This window comes from Phacochoerus africanus, chromosome 5 (assembly GCF_016906955.1).
Source record: "Phacochoerus africanus isolate WHEZ1 chromosome 5, ROS_Pafr_v1, whole genome shotgun sequence".
NCBI lineage: Eukaryota > Metazoa > Chordata > Mammalia > Artiodactyla > Suidae > Phacochoerus > Phacochoerus africanus.
Genome location: NC_062548.1, coordinates 87769458 through 87787775, shown reverse-complemented (window position 1 = coordinate 87787775; position 18318 = coordinate 87769458). Strand labels below are relative to the sequence as shown.

Here is an 18318-nt window from a genome sequence, read left to right as displayed (position 1 = left end):
ACCCTTATGATCACATGGGTGACTAGGAGGTGGGAAATGAAAAAGTAAGAAAACTGTTAACTCTAGGCAGACAAAACTGGAGAAACAAGGGGAAAATAACCATAATTAGATACATGGCTTATATCTGCATATAAGCTTATAGACATTCAGCATAATAATGTAAACACTAAATACAGACATAATCGAAATTACCAAAAAACTATTTGGGAAAAACAGGATGCTAGGAAGTGTATGTGTGTGTGGATTGAGGGCATGTGTGTTGAGTGGGGAAAAGCAGAAGAAAAAGCATATTATCTACAGTGGAACGTTAACTGTTAACCAACAATGCCTAAAGCAAACCAGTAAACAAAAAGCAGTATAATTACAAGAACATGTAATTTAATTACAACACCAAAAGCATCAGCTAATTGTTAAAACTAGTTGACCCAGGAGAAGGAGAAAAAAGTAGGAAAGGAGGCTAGGACATGCTATTTTGTTAAAAAGAAAACAAACAACAAAAAAAACCTTGTAGACCCAATTTTTTACACTATGTTCATATCCAACTTTAAAGGCATATACACACCACTATATATAAAAATTGATAAATAACAAGAACCTACAGTACAGCACAGGAAAATCTTAATACTCTGATAGCCTATCACTTTGCAGCAAACCTGAAACTAACATAAAACTAAGTCAACTATTCTCCAATAAAATTTAAGAAATAAAGTCAAAATGTCATGCAAAGCACACATGTCATTTAAATTTTCATAGGTACAATTAAAATCATTTTTAAATAGTTAAAAAAGTGTAAGCAGGAAAAGAAATGAGAAAAAACTTACCACATAGAGACTAAACAACATGCTATTAAAAAAACCAATGGGTCAATGAGGAAATCAAGAAGGAAATTAAAAAAAATACTTTGAGACAAATGACAAGGAAGACAAAACTACTCAAAATCTATGGCATACCACAAAAGCAGTGCTCTGAGGTAAATTCACAGAAATACAGGCCTTCCTCAAAAAAGAAGAAAAATCTCAAATCAACAACTTAACCCAACACCTAAATCAATTAGAAAAAGAACCAAAAAACCCCTAAAGTCAGCAGAAGGAAGGAAATCATAAAGATCAAAGAGGAAATCAATAAAGCAGAGATTAAAAAAAAAATAGAAGAAATCAATAAAACCAAGATCTGGTTCTTTGAAAAGGTAAACAAAATTGACAAACCTCTGGCTAGACTCACCAAGAAGAGGAGAGAAAAAATCCAAACAAACAAAATCAGAAATGAAAAAGAAGGCACCACAGATATTACAGAAATACAAAAAAACCATGAGAGAATACTATGCCAACAAATGACAATACAGAAGAAATGGACAACTTTCTAGAGATTTACAGCCTGCCAAAACTGAATCAAGAAGAAGATTAACTGAACAGACCAATCACTAGAGATGAAATTGAATGTGTCACAAACACACTCCCTACAACTAAAAGTCCAGGACCAGATGGCTTCACAGGTGAAGTCTGCCAAACATACAAAGAGGAGCTTGTATCTATCCTCCTTAAACTTTTTTTAAAAGGTCGAAGAAGAGAGAACACTCCCAAAGACATTCTATGACGCCACCATCACCCTAATACTAAAACCAGACAAAGATACCACCAAAACAGCAAACTATTGGCCAATACCTTTGATAAATATAGATGCAAATATTCTGAACACCATTTTAGCCAACCAAATCCCACAACATATAAAAAAGATCATACACCATGACCAGGCAGGATTCATCCCAGGTGTCAACATACACTAATCAATCAACGTCATATACCACATTAACTAAAAAAAAGTCAAAAATCATATGATTATCTCAATAGATGCAGAAAAAGCATTTGACAAAGTACAAAATCCATTCATGATCAAAACTCTTACCAAAAGTGGGTACATACCTTAACATAATCAAAGCTATTTATGAGACAAACCCAAAGCAAATATAATACTCAACGGAGAAAAGCTGAAAGCCTTCCCACTAAACTCTGGAACAAGACAAGGATGCCCACTCTCAACACTCTTATTCAACATAGTACTGGAAGTCTGAGCCACAGCAAGCAGACAAACAAAAGAAATAAAAGCCATCCCAATAGGAAAAGAAGAGATAAAACTGTCACTGTATACAGATAACATGACACTATACATAGAAAATCCTAAGGACTCAACCCAAAAACTACTTGAACTGATCAACAAATTCAAGAAAGTAGCAGGATATAAGATTAACATTCAGAAATCAGTCACGTTTCTGTATACTAACAATGAAATATTACAAAGGGAATACAAAAATACCTTTTAAAATTGCACCACAAAAAATCGAATACCTAGGAATAAACCTGACGAAGAATGTAAAGGACTTATATGCCAAGAACTATAAAATAGTAATCAAGGAAATTAAAGAAGATATAAAGAAATGGAAAGCTATTCCATACTCCTGGGTTGGAAAAATTAATATTGTAAAAATGGCCACACTCCCTAAAGCAATCTACAGATTCAGTGCAATCCCTATCAAATTACCCAGGACATTTCTCACAGAACTAGAAAAAACAATCCAAAAATTTATATGGAACCACAAAAAACCCAGAATCGCCAAAGCAATCCTGAGAAACAAAAATCAAGCAGGAGGCAGAACTCTCCCAGACTTCAAGAAATAGTACAAAGCCACAGTCAGCAAAACAGCGTGGTACTGGTATCAAAACAGACAGACAGACCAATGGAACAGAATAGAGAACCCAGAAATAAACCCAGACACCTATGGTCAATTAATCTTTGACAAAGGGGTTAAGAACATAAAATGGGAAAAAGACAGTCTTTTCAGCAAGCATTGCTGGGAAACCTGGACAGCTGCATGCATATCAGTGACACTAGAACACACCCACAAACCATGCAGGAAAATAAACTCAAAATGGCTGAAAGATTTAAATATAAGACAGGACACCATCAAACTCCTGGAAGAGAACATAGGCAAAACATTCTCTGACATCAACCTTACAAATGTTTTCTCAGGTCAGTCTCACAAAGCAACAGAAATAAAAGCAAAAATAAACCAGTGGGACCTCATCAAACTGACAAGCTTTGGCATAGCAAAGGAAATCAAAAACAAAACAAAAAGACAACTTACGCAATGGGAGAAACTCGTTTCAAATGATGCAACTGACAAGGGCTTAATCTCTAGAATATACAAGCAACTTATACAACTCAACAGCAAAAAAGCCAAAAACCCAATGGAAAACTGGGTAAAAGACCTGAAGAGACATTTCTCCAAGGAAGACACACAGATGGCCAACAAGCACATGAAAAAAATGCTCAACATCCCTGATTATTAGAGAAATGCAAATCAAAACTACCATGAGATACCACCTCACACCAGTCAGAATGGCCATCATAATTAGTCCACAAATAACAAGTGCTGGAGGGGGTATGGAGAAAAGGGAACCCTCCTGCACTGTTAGTGGGAATGTAAGCTGGTACAGCCACTATGGAGAACAGTATGGAGGTTCCTTAGAAATCTATGCATACAACTACCATATGACCCAGCAATCCCATTTTTGGGCATATATCTGGACAAAACTCTCCTTAAAAAAGACACATGCACCCACATGTTCACTTCAGCACTATTCACAATAGCCAAGAGCTGGAATCAACCCAAATGTCCACTGACAGATGATTGGATTAGGAAGATGTGGTATATATACACAATGGAATACTACTCAGCCATAAAAAAAGAATGAAATAATCCCATTTGCAGCAACATGGATGGAACTAGAGACTCTCATCCTAAGTGAAGTTAAGTCAGAAAGAGAAAGACAAATACCATATGACAACACTTAACATCTGGAATCTAATATAGGGCACAAATGAACCTTTCCACAGAAAAGAAAATGATGGACTTGGAGACAGACTTGTGGTTGCCAAAGGGGAGGGGGAAAAGGGGTAGGGTGGATTGGGAGCTTGGGGTTAATAGATGCAAACTATTGTCTTTGGAATGGATTAGCAATGAGATCCTGCTGTGTAGCACTGGCAACTATGTCTAGTCACTTATGATGGAGCATGATAACGGGAGAAAACAGAATGTGTACATGAATGTGTAACTGGGTCACCATGCTGTACAGTAGAAAAAAAATTACATGGGGGAATTAACAATTAAAAAAAGTTAAAACCTTGCTCACAACCTGATAATAAATAGAAATTATGATTTTTTAAAAAAAGTCCACATTCACAATGGTAACAAAAACCTTAATACTTCCAAGGAGTTCCCTTCATGGCTCAGCATTTAACAAACCCTACTAGGATCCATGAAGATGTAGGTTCGATCCCTGGCCTTGCTCAGTGGGTTAAGGATACAGCCTTGCTGTGAGCTGTGGTGTAGGTCACAGATGTAGCTCAGATACCCTGTTGCTGTGGCTGTGGCATAGGCCGGGAGCTGTAGCTCTGATTTGACCCCTGGCCTGGGAGCTTCCATATGCCATGGATGCAGCCCTAAAAAGACAAAAAACAAAACCTTATACCTCAGAATAAACTCAACAAAAATGTGTACATGGATTAAGAAAATACTGCATCTTGACTGGAGACCTAAACACAGCAAGAATGATGAAATGAAATATTTCGAAAATGATATATTTTGTTAAGTGCTAAGCATAGGTTCAGAACTATCATCCAGTGAGATCCCAATTCTAAATGGAGACATTAAAGGAGGTTCCATATTTTCTTAATTTTGTGTCTTTGTATTTTCTCTCTCTTTTTAGAATCAACACAGGGGTACTTTTAAAATAAATGTAATTGTAAAAGAAAAAACAAAAAAAAAAGGCAGTTAATAGGTTATTCAAATTGGTTATACCAAATCACACAGGTCCACCATACATATACAATCTCAATAATGAACTGCATATCTTTGTTTTCATATCTTTGATATCTTTTTATCCATACCTTGTTAACAATAACATTGCCAAGAAGGCAAAAGCATATTTAACCAATTTAAGTGTGAACCAAAATCTAGTACTATTAATTCGCCAACAAAGACCGCAGAGAAAAAAATGGAAAGATAATTCAGTATGTCAAAAAAGGAAACTTCCATAGGCTACATAACATGGTGACAGTGAGCATTTATTCCCCCCTAGCATTCTGTTTGTTTCAAATCAAATTCATTTTCTTAAGATCTCTGTGAAAGAGAAAAAGTTCATTATATCTATATACATATGAACTGAGGCAAAGGGAAGTCACATGACCTGTTTGAAATTATACAATTAAGTCAATGGCTGAACTGTAAACAGAACCCAGGATACCCAACTGCTAGTCTGCTGCTCTAACTAATAGATCATGCTCCCTGCTATGTAACAGGACTGTTTCCTTTAACTACAATTTCTTCATTCATCATCAGATTATCAGCCAGAGGCTTTATCATTAGTTTTGCTTTTCTTGCATTCATGACATTACTCTAAGAATGAGACTTACATCATAAAAAACAAAGACCACTGCTTACTGTATCATACCAAATCTGAAAATTTCAAGTAGCGTGAAAAGGATGGTTCAGTAAGCCTGCACTTAATGGCATATTTATAGGTAGAACTGCAATTTTAGCATCCATTCTGGGTTGGTCAGTGACCTGGAGAAAATTAATTTTCTTTATTGAATCACTAATATCAGTGCTCTTAAAATCAAACATGAGAGTATCCTCTGGCCTCATGAGTCAACAACAGTCACATACATGACCTGTACATAAAAAGTCCAAAGGGTAGCAGATTAAGTACATGTTAGAACACTTGTGATGTTGTGAGGTAGAGTAAGATAAATATCAATGATATAATGTTACACTATATGCTGAAATTTATAAACTGCAAAAACAAAGCAAATATATGGAACGAGGTGTGCAGTCACTTGTCTTTGAGAAGCACTTTGTTTCTTTGGCACAAATCACAGCAGCAGTGGTAGCAGCAGCCTTGCCCTTGGTGCTGATTTCTTACTACTCTAAATGTCTCCTCCGAGCCAGAATACACTGGCTGTTGCTGATCATGCTGTGAGACACCTGCACTGGCTACTAGGCTTGTCATGACGCACAAAACCCTACCATCTTCAGCTTGACATTGTGCAAGTTATAATTATTCATCCAAATGAATATGTCAGAGCAGCAGCAGCAGACCTCTCATCAGAGCAAAAGAAAAATACATCAAAACATTATCAACTCAGCAGGAAGACAGGGACCATAAGGAAAATTACCCATTTTTAATATGGTTGCCACAAAGCCATGCCTATTATTTTACAAAAAGAAAGGAAAATAAAGACCTTCCAAGTTCAAAGTCCAGAAACACTGAATCCAGAGGAAACGCATAAAAAGCAGACAAGGAATTTTTAAAAATTAATTATCTGGAATCTATTTATAATCTCTTAAACATAAGTTTGCTATTAGACTACAGTAGTAACATCTATTTGGCTTAAGAACCAGACTGTTTAAAAATTGTTCAAGAAAAAACACAGTAATTCTCACAAGCAGAACTGTTTCCAACAGGTCAATGAAGAAACATCATAAACATCAAAGAAGTCTGATGTTGCTTCATACTTTCAAAACATAAAGTAATACTGCCAACACTTATCACAACTAAAAGACTCAAGAGTTCATACTGTTGATTGTAGAACAAAATGCTGATGATGTACAGCTAGAGTCTAAAATAGGTAAAATATATTGAAATTTTTCTAAACTTATAATGGTATGTGTAAAAGAAAAACTGAAATCACTTCAGACCTCCACCAACAGACACATCCAAAATGTTATGAGTATATATAAAATAGGCAATCCTAAATACAGATTCCTCTGAGCCAGAATACATCTCACACTCATACTTCAATATTCCAATAAATATGAAAAAAAAGTGGAACTTTTAGAACTTTAGGAGAGTATCTTTTCAGAACAAGATATAGAAGATTTTCTCATTCAAGAAAAAAAGCAGAAACCACAGAGAGACTAATAAAAGTCCCCACAGTGAAAGTTAAACTTCTAATTGGCAAAATACACCATATACAAAGTTAAAAGACATGCCACAGGGAGACGATACATGTATCCTACATAATCAACAAATAATTAGTATCCAAAATATGTAAGAAATGCTTATAACAAAAGAAAATTAAGTAGGCAAAGATTATAAACACAAGATCAATGATTATGATTCTTGGTAAGAATTAAGGTCAAATTAAAATGAGACTGAGACTTGCAAAGAATTTAGGAAAGTAGGTGTCAACATGAATTGCTAGGTAGGATTATAAACTTATTCAACCAATTTGGAAAGGCAATTTGACAGTGTTTAGTAATCTCAAAAAGAGGTGCATTCCTGACAATCCAGCATTTCCACTTCCAGGCATAAACCACCCTAAAAGTCTCACATGTGTACAAAGAAACACAGAAGGAGGTTAAGAAATTATGGACAGATGTAGCAGTAGGGCAACAGATAAACTATTTGGTGGATTCATATAACAGAATGATAAAAAGCATTTAAAATAAATGTACTACACATGCACAAATCATAGGTAAATCTCAGAAAAGATGGTGTATTAAAAATCCAAACTGCAAATGTTAGAGAATATGGCATAAATTTATGTAGAAAAAACATATCATGGATAGCATACACATCAATTCCAGGCAAGTGGTTTACCCTCTAGAAACGGCAAGAGGGGAAAAGGAAATGAGGAGTGAAGTTTTAAGTTTTTATTCCTAAGAAAGACACAGAGATAAGTGAAGAAAATGTGACAAAATATTAACATGCCAAATTTTAGCTGTGGTTAAAAAGGTGTCTAAATTTTTATCTATACTACATACTAAGAATTTTAGTATGTTCTTTAATTTTAAAAATAATTTATGACATTCCAGTTACTACTAATTAATTCTGCTTTCTCAGAATACAAAATAGAAAACTTGTTGTATGACCTAATTAAATCTAAATCTGAATTAAACTAATATTGTAAATACTTATCCATGCTTTTATGTGCGAGAAACTGAGGTGGTGTTAAGTCAGGATACAAAATTTAAAAGAAATTACCCTCTACTATTTTCTAGTCCTAGAGTCCCAAACAATTTATACAGACTTTTTGTGGGGATGCACAGTTTTTCACAGATTAAACTCTGGGGAAAACTTATATGGTTATCTGCACTAAAAACACTAAGAAACTCATCAAAAACATACCTTCAACCTTGGGGTTTTAATAAATACTAAATTATAATTTAATTTAGAAATACCATATCTGGAAGGAGAAATACAATCCCAGTATAAGGTTATCTCATGATCTCATGTAGACAAAGTTTATAATCTAAGTAAAAAAATGTATATTAAAAAAGAAAGGTATGGCGTTCCCAGTGTGGGCTAGTATCCATGAGGATGAGAGTTTGATCCCTGGCCTTGCTCATGGGTTAAGGATCCAGCATTCCTGTGAGCTGCGGCATAGGTTGCAGACATGGCTTGCTTGGATTCCATGATGCTGTAGCTGTAATGCAGCTGCAGCTCCAATTAGACCTCTAGCCTGGGAACTTCCATATGTCTCAGGTGCAGCCCTAAAAAAGAAAGGTATGCAATTTATATATAATTCCAATTCTTTTCAAAAAAAAAAAAAAAACACTATGTCTTTCTTTGGCCAAATCCATGGCAGACGCAAGTTCCTGAGATAGGTATCGAAGCCATGCCACATCAGCAACCTAAGCCACAGCAGTGACAATGCAGGATCCTTAACCCACTGCACAACCAGGGAACTCCAACAGTCTATTTCTTCTCATACACTTATATCAGAATAACAAAAGGCAATCAGTTTTTCCTCCCCTTTATTTTGCTGTGTTTTCTAAAGAAGAAAATGAGGAAATTTTGTAATATATATGTAGGATTAAAGTAATTATTTAAACCTTCCCAGGACTATTTAAATCCTGCTAAGTTTGTTTGTTGTTGTTTTTTTTAACTTCGTACATAAGACCATTACTTTAAATCTACGTTAGAATTTCAAACATAAGCATAAATTCACTTGAATTTCATAATAAAAAAAACAGTAGCCTCTAATTAGAGAATATCTGTAAAATTAACTAGGAATTTCTCTTTGCATAAAAATAGAAATGTTTTCTTCCATTTTGGTATCAGCTGCTACCACCTACCTGGTGAGAGGACTATGCCTGTCATCATTAGCTTGTTCTTTAACCATCATTCTCTCCCGTCTTTAAAATCACACACATGTAAATTTGATGACAGAACTACTGACCAGAATCATACCAGTTTTATCCACTGTTACAGTTTACAATGCACTTCTAAATAACCAACTTGTTAGATATCACCAATGTATTGAAAATTAAACTGAAAGGAGCAGGAGAAAAAAAAATCCCCTGCATTTTTTACTCAAAATATGATGTTCCAAAGCACATTCAAAAATAATACAGTCTGAGTTCAAGGATGAACTAAGGACAAGCACTTTAAAACAAACAAAAAAACTGAATAGAAATGGCAGGGTTTATATTTTCATTCATAACTCATTTTCCTTTGAAAGTGATTTTTTATTATTATCCTGAAAAATTTTGACCCAATTTTTAACCTACTGTTCACTGCTTTATAAAGAGTTGCTTAGGATTTAAATTTAGAGAAAAAATTGTCACTAGAGCTGCTTAATGTTTATTTAAAATGAAGCATAAAGATGTAAAGGCTGGATGGTGTGTTTTGTGTGTGTGTGTGCGGCGGGATATGGAGAGGGATAGAGAGAGAGAAGAGACATTAACTTCTGGGAAATATGAAAACACTCTAGAAGTCCTGTTTGTAAATAAATGCTTAAAGAAAACTGAAAAAACACTTTGCAACCTAAAAAAGCCACTTATGACTAAAAAAGATATGCTTTTTAGCTACTTAAAATAAATTTAAGAATTTACCTGTGGTGTCCAGGAAACAGAAAATGAAACAGGAAAATCCACAATACAATCTGGTGGTTCTGCAGGATACTATGAAAAAGCATAAAATCAGGTCATTTTCGCTGCTGTGTGACAATGAGGTATTTCACAAAATCTGAATGTATTAGGAAAAGTATTATTACAAATGCAAATTATTATATATAAATATTTTGATTCTACTATTATAGAAATGTCAAGAGCTGATTAACAGTCAAAAGTTATTCTCAAGAGAAGATACAAAGTTTGGTTATTTGTGGGTGCCAAGACAATTAGTTTTTAATTAAAAGTAATAAATTAAGTCAGTGCCAGGTTAGCTGCTAATGTGACTTTAGGGGTGAACTAACTACATTGCGTCTCAGTTCATCTTTAAAACAAAAGCTTAAACTGGTTGATATTTAAGTTCCTTTTAGTTTTACTTTAGCCTCAGTCACTATTTAAAAGAAGCAATATGTATTAAAAGAATCAAGAAATACACAAAAATGAATATATTAACAATAAAATGTGTTTTTCACAATGAAGCAATTAATTTTAGGAAGATTGAAAAAAACAGTGAAATACCTTCTGGCTTATTAAGGAAAAACATAATATTAGTTTTAAGAAAAGCTTTTTTGGGAGTTCCCATTGTGGCACAGCAGAAACGAATCTGACTAGGAACCATGAGGTTGAGGGTTCGATCCCTGGCCTTGCTCAGTGGGTTAAAATCTGGCATTGCTGTGGTGTAGGCTTGCAGCTACAGCTCTGATTAGACCCCTAGCCTGGGAACTTCCATATGCCACAAGTGAGGTGCTAAAAAGCAAAAAAAAAAAAAAAAAAAAGAAAAGAAAACCTTTTTCATCGCTGATAAATAGAAAATTCTTCAACAATTTTATACAAAATTGAGTCATAGGACTAATCAGGTTGCTAATGAAGATAAACGGTTCTTAAAACCAATTTTGTCACTAGCGATTTGTACTATATGATTTCTCTAAAATTCAATTCTCAATTCTTAAAAGTCAAATGTAATTTTAAAAATGTTCCCTTCTTTCCATTAAAAAGCTAAATTTACTAAAAGAAAATTAGTTTGAGATAACTTCTTTCCCTCACTTGACAATAAGTTTAAAACTTTCACTTTTTTCAACCGCTTATTAACTACTTCGCTGTATTAGCAAAAAGGGACAGAAAATTACCACTACAGTATTTAACAAACACTGGCAATCAATGCTTTTAAGAATTAACATTATTTTTAGCCAGCCAGTCATTAAAACTAATCAGTGTACACTCTGATTATTGCTATCTACCTATGCAGAAATAACACAAAGGTAAATATACAGGAAATCATAAAAATACCACAATGCTCTAATTTGAAGAAAAAAACAAAGATGATCAAGTTAAGATTAAAGAGGGAACCCGATTTCCGACAATTCAAAGTTATCAGATGATGTACTTCAAATTTTAATTCCTGCAATCACTGGGAAAACAATTTGCACACCTTTCTACAAGTCATGTGATTATCTCAAAGTAAACACAGAGACCTTAGCTTTCTCTGGTTTCTATGTGACCTTGGACAAGTCATTTAACAGCTCTAGTTGTTTTATATGTAAAAATGATGGTACTCAGTTAAAAACATTATAAAATCTCTTTTCCCTCCCTCTAAAATGTTAATCTTCCACCAAATAACACTATACATTTAAAACCTCCACAGGTCAAAAATAGAATACTTAGTTCATTTTGAGTTGCTGCTATTTATATCCTACTGATGCTGACAATCAACAATATCAACTTTCTAACTTAAACAAATCATCAAGCCAGGTAAAAGTATGAACTTGATGAAATGTTTACTCTATACAGAATAGATAAACCAAGGAAAGTACCTGTGACTTTGCAAGTCCTTGAATATATAGGACACATTAGAAAAGAATATGAGCCTACATTCAAATAGGACTCAAGGTAGTAAATGGTATCTAAGTACTAATATACAAAGAGATCCACCAAGAGTTAAACAAAAAGCAAGTTATAATAAATATGATCCCACATAACTGAGAAGATAATGTTCAAATATACATTTTTCTAATTATGCAAATAATACATATATAACAATTTAGACTGATCTACTGCAGGTGGCATTACTATCTATGAGTTAAATGTATATGGTATTTTATATATTCATAATCAAGATCAGTTCTGTTTATACAATATACTTCATAACTGTATTGTACATAAAAAGTACAAATTTATACATTTCTGGATGATTTAACATGAATTAAGAAACAGCATCCTAGATATTCATTTTTAGAATTATTTATACTGAAGTATGAACTACAACATTGATAAATACAATATTGTAAAAATGACTAGCAAAATTCAGATAGTTTTCAATGCCAAGTTATAGGTATACATAATGCCAGAGACTAAATGCCAAAAGTTTTACTTCAGAAGTCCAACAACAACAAAAGCTCCACATAATGAAATATTAATTGAAAAACAGGTACAGTAACTAGTAATTTTTAATTAAAATATACTCAAATCTCAATTGAACCAATTCAATCAAAAACTTTAAGACATTATTATACAATTTTAAGTATATTTTTGTCACAAACAGTATTTTTTAGACTCTACAGTATACTTTTCTAAGGAAAAATAACCCCTCAAACTGTTTGGGGATTGGACCATATACGTAATAAGCTCCCCTGCAAGTGAATATATATCAATTGCAGCAGGTTACAAAAACAACCAGCAGAGACAGAGTGTACAGTCTCTGAAACACATCTGTGATTTGTTCTTTTCAAGTAGTTCTGATCTTGACCAAAGCTAAGGAAGCTGTGGGCTACTTCTTTTTTAAAGAAAAGGTAGTTTCATCTCATGGTTCAGGATAAACTATAAATATCACATAAAAACAAACCTTTAAAAGCGATGAAATTTAACTGCTTCTTTTAATATATTTCTTTTTGATTTATAATATTTACTTATAATAGGGGAAGTCCAGACAAAACCGGTATTGTTTACCTTGTGGGTTTTTGGATACAGTGAGGTAGGGTGGCAGAAGGGCGAGAGGTAGGGTGGCAGAAGGGCGAGAGTATGTATTCACGAATAAAAATAAAACAAATGCATTTCTTCACTGCATATTAAAAAGTATCAATAAAAGAAATAGATGTTTGCATATCTACAAAAATAAGCCTGCTCTAAAGCTTTGTTAGAAAAAAATATATAGCTTGACTTTAAAATTTAGATTAAGACTTTGCATTATGTACTCTTAAAGTTTTAGCTTTCACTGTTTTTAATGGACATCCCAAATATTCCTAAGAAAGAAATTACCACATCTAAAAAGACAACTTTGGTCTCTATGAAAGCTGAACATTAACAATTAAAGACTCTACTAAATCACACCAACATAAAATTCATTTGTTTCCAGCCTTTTTTAAAAAAACCCAATTTTTTCTTCTTAAATTTCTTCCTAATGCAAATATAAAGCTTTCTCTTCTCTCTTGCCAGGGGGTCACCATCAATGCTGCAAAAACTGACACTTAAAATATTCTCTAGAGAAATATTAGAATTGTCCCATTACCTATATTGAAAAGTTGTAAGAAAAAGCAGACAGAATGGACCATACTAGTGGCTATACATCCTCCCTCTCACTACTACCAATAATGTTATTAATCAGAATTAAAAATACCTGGTAGGTATAGTTACAGGCAACGTAGACTTAAATCAATATCTCTTAGCAGAAAAGATTATAAAAATGCTATTAAAAAAAGAATCAAGATAGGATGTATTTAAAATTTTTCATTTTGGTCTTCCTATAAGCAAAGCAACTTTTATCAATGTACAAAATATAAACAAAAGTTTAAAGAAAATGACAGAACCCTTGCCACTGGCAGTATATGACCTTTGGAAGGATAATAGAGATTTCTCCTTCATCTTAAGAAAAAAAAAAAAAAAACACTTAAAAATTAAAAAGCAAATTTTTTTAAATAAAATATTTTAAAATATTTTATTTTAATAAAATATCCATGTAACTTGTTTTACAAATACAATTTCTATCCCACTAATTTTTTCTCAATACTCATCACATATGAATCTTCAAATTATAAGTAACATTCTCTTGGTGAGACAAAAAGAGAATGAGTCATTTCTCAATTTGTCTGCTATGAGGCACTATAAGGTATCAACTTTTCTGTGTCACCCAGTACAGCTTTATGTATTAATTTTCTCTCATGAAAAGCTTAAATGCCAGACACATTTTTAAAAAGGACAAACACCATTGATCTTTTCATCACTACAATCTTCTGAAATAAAGTTGATTGATGACTCCCAGGGACAATAAAAAAGATGTCCTGGTTTTCTCAAATTCTAATGTTTCCCTAGTGATTAATAAGTAAATGATTAATATCCTGAACTTGCTTATTCTACTTATTTCTCAAAATTCACAATTTAAAAAATAAAGACAAAACAGCTATGTTTTTGTACCAATAAAATCAGTCAGTGGTTACAGAGGTGTTATAATCTTTGCAAATTTTTTAAATACAGAAGTTAAAAATTTTTCAGTCGAAACAACAATAAAAAGTATGCATATGTTGTGTGTTTGTGTTTAGGGTGTGTGGGGGAAGGTGATAAATAAGAATAGAGACAATTCATAGTAAATGTTGAAGACAAAAGACTTCTTCAGTAGAACTTTGAGATAGTAGAAACATTATTTTCCACATAGAGTGTTACAAAAATAACATTATGGTACTTCAAGGCTGCCAAACCTTATTCGTAATATTTCTTTACTTATAAAGTCTATTATTTTGATCAAATTTGAACTGAACCAGTGATATGAAACTATATCTAGGCTTTTGGGGAAACCTAGTGAATAAATTTTGAGGTATTCCAAAATAAATTTAAGCATCATGTATTTTTTTTTTTTAGAAGCCAATAGCATTTGTTTACATTGAAAACATTCAGAGTTTATTTCACAAGGTATTTCCTGCCCACAGTTATAGTTTAAGGAAGCGCATACCTTTGCCTTCAACTTGACAGTGATTAGATGCTCTCTACCAGAAGCATCTTCAGCTTTTAACTTGATGGTACTAAAGCAAGTATCCACATGCACAAGCCTGGTGAGTAAAAGAGAATAAAAAATGATCTCAATGGGGGGGGGGTGGAACTAGGGGGAGGGGTAGGTTGGAGGATGGTAGGGTTTGAAAAGAAAATATTTGGTATATTCCTATTAATCCATTACAAAAATTAATCAGAGGAATTTCTGCATGCCATCCCATTATGCTGTTATAGATTTACTGCCGTTAATACACCAGCCCAGAGCTTAATGCAGTCATAGATCTCTGGATTATTTACAATGTGTGTCAAGGCTCATGCTGTGGTCAGTGAGCACTATGTTTTGGTTTTCCATCACCGGAACCTTTGGCACACATAGCATGTTCCTGTCAGACTCTACTTATGTACACATTAAACTTCCTGTCAAACTCTTTGATCCATTTCTGTAGTTTCATACAGTAAGAGACTTTTATGCTTCCTATATTTGTTTTTCTCTTCAATGAACTTCTCCTTTATTATCAATAATGCTACTGTACAAAAAGCTGGTTGATATTAGTTCATATATTCAAACTGATCCTCTCAGGAAAATGCTGTGTAAGCACAGGTACAGCCTGATGGCCTAACAATAAATTCTCTTTTTTGTGCAATATATTGCTTTTGACACTTAACTTGGGCACATATTCAAAATGACTAATATTTTAAACATAGCACAAGCACAGTTGTTTTGTCGTTAAGTTGCTCTAAATGCATGAATTTTATACACTGGAAACCAATACTTTTTAAAATATATCCTTCTATTAAAATATGGTTCCTTGAGTAGCATAAGCTACTGCCCAAAAGGTTCAAATTTAGCAGTATATTTACTAGTGAATTGGTATGTGGAGTTTTTTTTTTTTTTTGACATTTTTACAATACCATCTCTTGTAAAGATAAAAAGTAGCCTAAGAGTATTACACAACTTATCACCCAGACTGATGAACTCTAAAACCTATTAGAGTTCAAAATTAACATTAGCCTCCTAACCTGGGAAACATTTTTTTTTTTTTAACATTGCTATTATGCCATTTAGTCACTGGCCAGATTTAAAATGGGTCAATTTCAGTAAAAAAGCTGAGCAATAAAGTTGTGGAACACTATCTGTAATGAAAAAGAGATCTGAATCTGAAGATTACATTACTTCAATAACAGAATAAGTAAAACAGATCAATACAAAAAAATTATCATAATCTAAAAAAGTCAGAAAAAAATTAAAGTAAAATTATTCTACATATATTTACATAAAAATATCAATGACTTTATGTAATCATTTTCTTTCAGCTATAACCACAAAAATGTCAAATACCCCACCCACCAAAAGTGCAGAACATGAGGACTTTATTATGTTTTATCCATAGGACTCTAAGGTTTACATGCATGGGCATCTGACTCTGAAAACATCCAACACTTCAGATTCAAGATATTGGGATGAGCATATGCATTTATAACCTCCTTCACAAAAATGAAGGAATTTTATAAAGATATAAATAAAACCTAAAGTTATAAAAAAACACAAGAAGGAACGACATCAACCAAAGCAAATTTTCAACAATTTTATAAAAATGCAGTGATTAGAGGACTGGCTGACACAACAGATTAGCAGAGAGAAGAAAAAGTCTGCAGGAAGGAGAGAGCGGGGGGGGGGGGGGGGGGGGAAGTCTATAGAATTGAGGGTATGACTTACATGTGGGAAGAAATTAAGGCAATTTTTAAAAAATACAACTAAAAAAATAAGGAAATTTTAAAATAAATTATAAGCAAAAAAGTTATGTTAAAAATAGCAAATAGCAATTGCTCTACCATTAGCTTTTTCAGTGAAAAATACTTATGTAGTCATAAAAATTAAACTGCTTACTAATTACGATTTTTAGAATTCAGCAATTAGACAAAGCTAGAAGATTTAATTATACTTACAGAAACTAATATAAATATATTTGATCATTGCAATTTAAAAGAAAGCGACAACAAAAACTGGGAAGTACAAAGGGGGAAGATACAAGAAAAGAAGATTAGAAACATTAAAATTTTTAATTGCTAATTTGAGAATAAGAGATATCATCTTTAACCAAGCAGACATCAAAGAAGTTTAAGAAATATTAAAGCTAATATAAGAATAAAAGAATAGTGACGAAGGGAGAGAAAAGGTAGTCTATGAGAAAAATCCATTTTTATTATAGTCTTTCACCAGTATATAATTCTGCTATATCAAGCAATGTTGAATACAGGCATTTTTTTTGGGGGGGGGGGAATGGAAGTTACTTATAAAAATGAGTATTTAAGAATGTTTGTCTCTTATCTGATGAGGGATAAGAAGTGGTGTGGGCAAAGCCTGATGCTTTTCATTATAAGCCCTGAATAGTTTAGAACCATGATGAATATATACACAGAAAGAAAGCAAGAAGGAATAGGGAGAAAGAACAACAACTAAATCACCAACTAGTACTTTTAATATTCCACATTGCTGCTTGGCATCGACATGTTTAAAATCATTACGGAACATCTATAAAGTAAGATGGAAATAAACTAAAGTTCTAGTCTTTTGTTTGTAATCACACAACAGATGATCTATCTTTCCACAAAGTTTAAGATGCAGAAGTAAGTTTCTTTCGAGAAAAAACAGGTTCATGCTCAAAAAGATAATAAGGTTAATTTTGTTAAACTTTTAGGACATAATTCAAATTTTTATAATGTTATTTCAGGTTCATCTCAGCATGGTCATTTAAAATTAAACATCTGGGAGTTCCCATCATGGCGCAGTGGTTAACAAATCTGACTACGAACCATGAGGTTGCAGGTTCGATCCCTGCCCTTGCTCAGTGGGTTAACGATCCGGCGTTGCCGTGAGCTGTGGTGTAGGTCACAGATGCAGCTCAGATCCTGCGCTGCTGTGGCTCTGGCATATAGGCTGGCAGCTACAGCTCCGATTAGACCCCTAGCCTGGGAAACTCCATATGCCTACGGGAGTGGCCTAAGAAATGGCAAAAAGACAGAAAAAAAAAAAATTTAACATCTTATCCATGTAGATTCTTGTCTACTCTGGGTAGAGGGAGAAACCTAACTGTGATTATTAACATGTGGAATAAATGTAACCTAACTATGTATTCTCACCTTCTTCCTTTTGTTAATAGGACCCCTGCACCACAGCACTCCCAGCTAACCAGGTTTAGCTGGGTACACTCCATGGAAGATTTTGCCACCCAATCAAATAGGCTTTATTTTTTTTAATAAGGAATATGAAAGTTTTATATATCCATGGATGTGTCAATGTTCTAAGTATTATATGAGCATAAACAAGCTGCTGTCAGACTGGTTCTTATTTACTAATTCATATGTAAGTTTTAAAGAACTAAATGCAAAAT

The 18318-nt window shown here is 33.4% G+C and overlaps 1 protein-coding gene across 2 annotated transcripts in view; it reads right to left on the bottom strand.

Moving 5' to 3' along the window:
• The window catches only part of FANCL (FA complementation group L), a 98968-nt gene that overhangs the window by 42109 nt on the left and 38541 nt on the right, over nucleotides 1-18318 (bottom strand). For both annotated transcript variants that reach the window (XM_047782033.1, XM_047782034.1), the window contains exons 6-7: nucleotides 14889-14985; nucleotides 9896-9964 (exon numbers count right to left, since the gene is read on the bottom strand). In XM_047782033.1, coding sequence (XP_047637989.1) covers nucleotides 9896-9964; nucleotides 14889-14985 — 166 coding nt within the window. The remainder of the gene's footprint in view (nucleotides 1-9895; nucleotides 9965-14888; nucleotides 14986-18318) is intronic.